At 38.9% G+C, this 6121-nt stretch overlaps 1 protein-coding gene across 2 annotated transcripts in view; it reads left to right on the top strand.

The window, feature by feature from the left end:
• eprs1 (glutamyl-prolyl-tRNA synthetase 1) overlaps positions 1-6121 on the top strand; it is a 97549-nt gene that overhangs the window by 24021 nt on the left and 67407 nt on the right. For both annotated transcript variants that reach the window (XM_043695780.1, XM_043695781.1), the window contains exon 4: positions 1106-1262. In XM_043695780.1, coding sequence (XP_043551715.1) covers positions 1106-1262 — 157 coding nt within the window. The remainder of the gene's footprint in view (positions 1-1105; positions 1263-6121) is intronic.

Raw genomic sequence — 6121 nt, forward strand, 5'->3', positions numbered from 1 at the left:
ACAGTTTCAATTGCCTTTGTTGGTTACCTTGTTAAATGGTTATTGCTCATGAGTAAGCTTTGAATAAAGAGTGTAGGATAGCTCTTTGATGCCTTAGCTGAAGGTTCTTGGATCCATATCCCATTGTAAAGTCCCAGTTGCTGGGGAGAAAGTTACTTGAGGTTGGAAAAATACAGTTCTTCCTTCCTTGCAATAAACAGTTAATGTAGTGGAAGAAGAAAATGCCTGCAATTTAAAGTCAAGTTTTCTGTTTATAATAAGGCTTTCAGAAAAGCAAAATAGTAAACATGATTTTGCTTGGCAGTTCATTAGGGGTTGAGTGAAATATTAGAGTTGGGATCCAAAATCTTTCGAAAATGATCACTTAAATAGTGAGTTATTCCCAATTATATCCAGGTTATGATGAGTTTGGAGTGAATGTTTAGAACTGTGCAATGCTGGAATAATTACAGGTCCCTGTGAAAGGACATGCATGAATTGACACTGAATCATTTGTGTGTATGCATAAGATAGAGCGATTGGATATGGTATTAAAACATATCGACTTGTATATTTTGTCTGACATTCTTAAGGATGTGACTTTAGTGACAGTATTGTCTGCATGTTAAAGGACATGCATTTTCCTAACTATGCAATCCAGATTTTTAGTAACCTAACTTTCCATAATCTCTTATGGTGTTAACATTTATGTAATGATTTTTAAAAATAAATTTCTGAAAGCCAGTTGCAAGTTGCAAGACTAATTGACATATTTATTACTAATTTGTATTAGGTAGGATTCTAATTTTATTTTGAGATTAGAGTCAAAGTATTTGGTTTTTATGAAACAAAATTAAAACATCAACTTTTTAAAAGACACTTAAGTAATGCAAACTTTATAGCATACTACAAAGTAATAGGATTCCTGCTTTCGTCATTTATTTTGCAGTGTTGTCATAGCAACAAGAATTATCTTTTGATAAATGTCATGAACCAAGGATTACTTGCCTTTAATAAAAACTTGCATTAAATCACTTGCATTACCTTTTAACATTGTACCTGTGTGGATATTGCTACTATCAAATTAATAACTTTGAACTTTTTGCGATAATCCTTCTGTTGGCAGGTGGACCATTGGTTGGAGTTCAGCAAAACAAGGTTGGCAAGTTCTGCTGTGTTCCCTGCAGCAATACAAGAGCTGAATTATGCACTTTCTCTCAGGACATTCCTGGTTGGACATGAATTGACACTGGCTGATCTCTGTGTATGGGCAGCATTGAAAGGTTGGCAAAAGAATCGTGTTATTTAAAATGGAGTTGCTTTTGTAAATGGCGTCTCTGCTGTGTTATGGAGGATGCTATTTTAGCCTGAATTTTGAAGCTAAAAATATAAATTCTTGATGAAGTAATTACATTGAAAAATGATCTAACTTCATTTGAGAAAATAATCATATTTTTACAGACATGACTTCACAGTGCCATTTAATTTGCTTGGACTACAATAATAAGACTTGGAAATCTTTAAAGTAATTGAAAACTAACATCTGTGATGAACAGACTATCTTGGTCAGCCATATAATATGATAGTGAAAGTAGTAGAGAAAACTGACTTGCCTTTTATTAAGGTCCTTTAATTTGGAAAAATACCCAACAAACTTTAATTGGCATTACTTATTAATACTTGTGAATCAGATCATAATTCTATTGGAATTGTCAGTTTAAGGTTGCAAGTGGTTTATTGTATATTTCAAAGCTTGTGTTTCGGAATATTTACGTTATTTCAAGACTGGAAGTTGGTTTAATCTGTACCTTAGTTCGGTGTTTAGTATGGTGCTATAGTTTCCACTCTGCATAGTCAGGAAAATGTCAAAATATCACTTCTTATCCAGTTCTGCTCTTGTGTTACTCTGTCCGGCTTGTCACTGTCCTTATCAATTGGGTGACGAAATATAGTGAATTTCTGCTGAGTTTCTTTTTTGCATCCTGAAAGTAAAAGTCTATTGATGTCCACTGGACATACAAAAACACTTCGTAACCAATTAATTACTATTGAGATCATCATTGGTGTAATTTAGGAAAAACAACAGTCAATTTGACATAGCACAACCCAATTAGAAGCTAAATGTGAACATACTCAGTTTGTTTTTCCGATATTGATTGATGGATGAATGTGGGCCAGGGCACCATGGTCACCTCCCCTGTACTTTGAAGTATATCTTTAAATCTTTCATGCTCACCTCTGAAGGCAGACAGAGCTTCATTTTTCAATGTCTCATCTGATGGACAGCATTTTCAATAGAGCACTTTGAGTACAGCACTGTGATGTCAGGACTAAATTTTGTGTTGAAATCCTACAGTGAGATTGTAACTCTCCATTTTGAGGGGCTAGATTGCTCCCAACTGACCCACTGTTGACAAATGGTAATATTAGAATGGTTCATTCAACCAGTAAAATACTATGTTTAAGGCTAATAGGTATCCACAAAGGCTGCAATTTGGATATCATGGGCATCAAAAAAGCTAAAATGTCAATAAGGTTTGCAGCCCAAGGTTTAGTAATAATCTGCGCATTTATTGTCTGTAAAATTAGTAAACATAAACTCATTATTTGAGGCATTTGGTTGAACTTTATTAAGGTGTACTTTTTTGAGTACAAAGGAAAGATACTAAATGTGTTCAAACAATTTGCTGTTATCCTGAATATAGACATGTTAGTCAATTATTGCAGCCACAAAGCCCCTCCAAAAAGGGGGTGACAGCTTGTATGTTAAGTGTTGAAGTGAACAGCTGATATGGTTAACTACCAATTTGAAAGGTGGGAAAAGTACAGTAATTAATTATTAAATTAATGTAGCATGGTTTATTGAATAAATTAGCTACAAAGTTGCTTTTAACCATAACTAAAGCATTTCAAGATTCAGCAATTTTGTGGTCTTTAGTGTCCCATGTAAAGAGTTTGATTTAAACAAATCAAGGGGGTGGCATGGTGTCTCAGTGGTTAGCACTGCTGTCTCACAGCACCAGGGTCCCAGGATTGATTCCAGCCTTTGGCAACTGTCTTTATGGAGTTTGCATGTTCTCCCCGTGTCTGCATGGGTTTTCTCCGGGTGCTCCGGTTTCCTCCCAAAATCCAAAGATTGTGCAGGTCTGGTGAATTGGCCATGCTAAATTGTCCATAATGTTAGGTGTACTCGGCAGAGGGAAATGGGTCTGGGTGGGTTACTCTTCGGAGGGTCGGTGTGGACTGGTTGGGCTGAAGGGCCTGTTTCCACACTATAGGGAATCTAACCTAAACTATTCTGAATCAACTTGGCAATGACATCACCTTTAGGATCCCAATCTGCATTAGATTTTGTGTTTTTGGTGTCTGAATCCTCCTTTCTCAAACATCTTTGCTGATGTAATATTCTGGGATTTCATGTCTTTGCTGCTTTTTGACAGTAAATCACTGGAAACTGATCATTTTTACATTGAGGTCACTTGGTACTCTGAGCAATCTTATACCCAGACCTCCTGAATGACAGGTTGGGACAATACCACAAGCACCTTTGCTGAGAGGTCCTGTGTTGCAACAGAGGGCCAAGCCCCACCTGCTCCAGAGGTCTGAAGTATCTACAAGCCCTCTGTTCAGGAAAGCACTGACACCAACTAGCTAAAAGCGAAGTAGTGTGGGTACTGGAGACCTGAAACAAAAACAGAAGGTGCTGAATAAACTCAGTTGAAACTTTATTGCTGGAACAGCACCGCAGGTCAGGCAGCATCCAGGGAACAGGAGATTCGACGTTTCGGGCACAGGCCCTTCTTCAGGAATCCTGAAGAAGGGCCTGTGCCCGAAACGTCGAATCTCCTGTTCCCTGGATGCTGCCTGACCTGCTGTGCTGTTCCAGCAATAAAGTTTCAACTTTGATCTCCAGCATCTGCAGACCTCACTTTCTCCTCGCTGAATAAACTCAGCAGGTCTGGCAGTAACTGTGAGGAAAGAAACTGTTAACCTTTTGAGTCCAATTTGTCTCTGCTTCCAAACTGACCGCTATCTATTGCTCTGATACCTTTGTAAAACTGCATGTTGATTTGGTCTACTTCACCAAAAATGCAATGCCTAAATCTATGCTTAAATAAACCTGATGATTTGAGGGCCCATTCCAATATATGCATTCTAAGTTTAGACCGGATTAATTTTGAACAAAAAACTGATTAAGTAATGGTTAGTTCTTGAAGGCAAAAGGATAAGGTGTGTAACATTCCAGCTAATTCCAGTCTGGCATCCTAGCACATGCACGTGAGCATGCACACCCACGAACCCACCCCATTGGGGTCTTGTAACAGCGCATTCAGGTGATGACGAGACAAATTTGACCAGAAATCTTTTTATGGAATTGCTTTTTCAGCTTCTCTGTCACCTTTTGGAATCCTAAAAGGAATTCTTCAGAAATGTGGCAAAGGACTTCATAGGCTCCACCCTAAACCCAGTTTTAAACAGAAACAAATTTGTCACAGCTTCTGATGACCATGAAATCAGACATGTGATTTCCAAAAAAAATCCAAGTAGTTAAGTAAGGTATGTGACTTTCCAGAAGAAGCTTTGAGAAAGTGTCCCACCTTCTAATAATCGTGACCAGTTAAGTTCAAACACATCAGAACTCCAAATGAACCAGTTTTCACAATCCCTTGGACCTGAATTGTCAAAAATAACAATAAGTATCTTCATAACACCTATCTTCAAAGTTGCAGAAATGAATCCTTAGGTTTGATAATGGTATTATCTATAGACTACTAATCCAGAAACTCAGCTAATGTTCTCTGGATAAGCATTTGAATCCAGAAGGCAGATACTGGAATTGAATTAAATAAAAATCTGTAATAAAAATTCTAATGACCATGAAATTATTGTCAATTGTTGGAAAAATCCATTTGGTTCACTAATGTCCTTCAGGGAAGGAAATCTACCACCCTCACCTGGTCTGACCTACATGTGACTCCAGACCCACAGCAATGCGGTTGATGCGCAATTGGCCTGTGAAATAGCCTAGGAAACCATTTTGTTGCATCGGTCACCAAGGGCTACTAGGGACGGACAATAAATCCTGATCACCTGGTGATGCCCACATCTCTCAAATGAATTTTTAAAAAATAAATCACATGTAGATTAATATTTAACATATTGACCCATTCATTCTCATTTAATATATAAATATAACTAATGTCTAGTATTATTTTTGGTGCTCAGATAATTCACAGCAAAATTTCCAGTCAAAGCATGAGAAATCACATTGTCCATAGAACAATACAGCACAGAACAGGCCCTTCGGCCCACAATGTTGTGCCGAACATTTGTCCTAGCTTAAGCACCCATCCATGTACCTATCCAATTGCCGCTTAAAGGTCACCAAAGATTCTGACTCTACCACTTCCACAGGCAGCGCATTCCATGCCCCCACCACTCTCTGGGTAAAGAACCCACCCCTGACATCTCCCCTATACCTTCCACCCTTCACCTTAAATTTATGTCCCCTTGTAACACTCTGTTGCACCCGGGGAAAAAGTTTCTGACTGTCTACTCTATCTATTCCTCTGGTCATCTTATAAACTTCTATCAAGTCACCCCTCATCCTTCGCCGTTCCAACGAGAAAAGGCCTAGCACTCTCTACCTATCCTCATACGACCTATTCACCATTCCAGGCAACATCCTGGTAAATCTTCTCTGCACCCTCTCCAAAGCTTCCACATCTTTCCTAAAGTGAGGCGACCAGAACTGCACACAGTACTCCAAATGTAACATCACTTCACGACTCTTGAATTCAATCCCTCTGCTAATGAATGCTAATACACCATAAGCCTTCTTACAAGCTCTATCCACCTGAGTGGCAACTTTCAAAGATCTATGAACATAGACCCCAAGATCCCTCTGTTCCTCCACCTCACTAAGAACCCTACCGTTAACCCCTGTATTCCGCATTCTTATTTGTCTTTCCAAAATGGACAACCTCACACTTGGCAGGGTTGAACTCCATCTGCCACTCCTCAGCCCAGCTCTGCATCATATCTAAGTCTCTTTGCAGCCGACAACAGCCCTCCTCACTGTCCACAACTCCACCAACCTTCGTATCATCTGCAAATTTACTGACCCACCCTTCAACTCCCT

Source organism: Chiloscyllium plagiosum, chromosome 9 (genome assembly GCF_004010195.1).
Source record: "Chiloscyllium plagiosum isolate BGI_BamShark_2017 chromosome 9, ASM401019v2, whole genome shotgun sequence".
NCBI lineage: Eukaryota > Metazoa > Chordata > Chondrichthyes > Orectolobiformes > Hemiscylliidae > Chiloscyllium > Chiloscyllium plagiosum.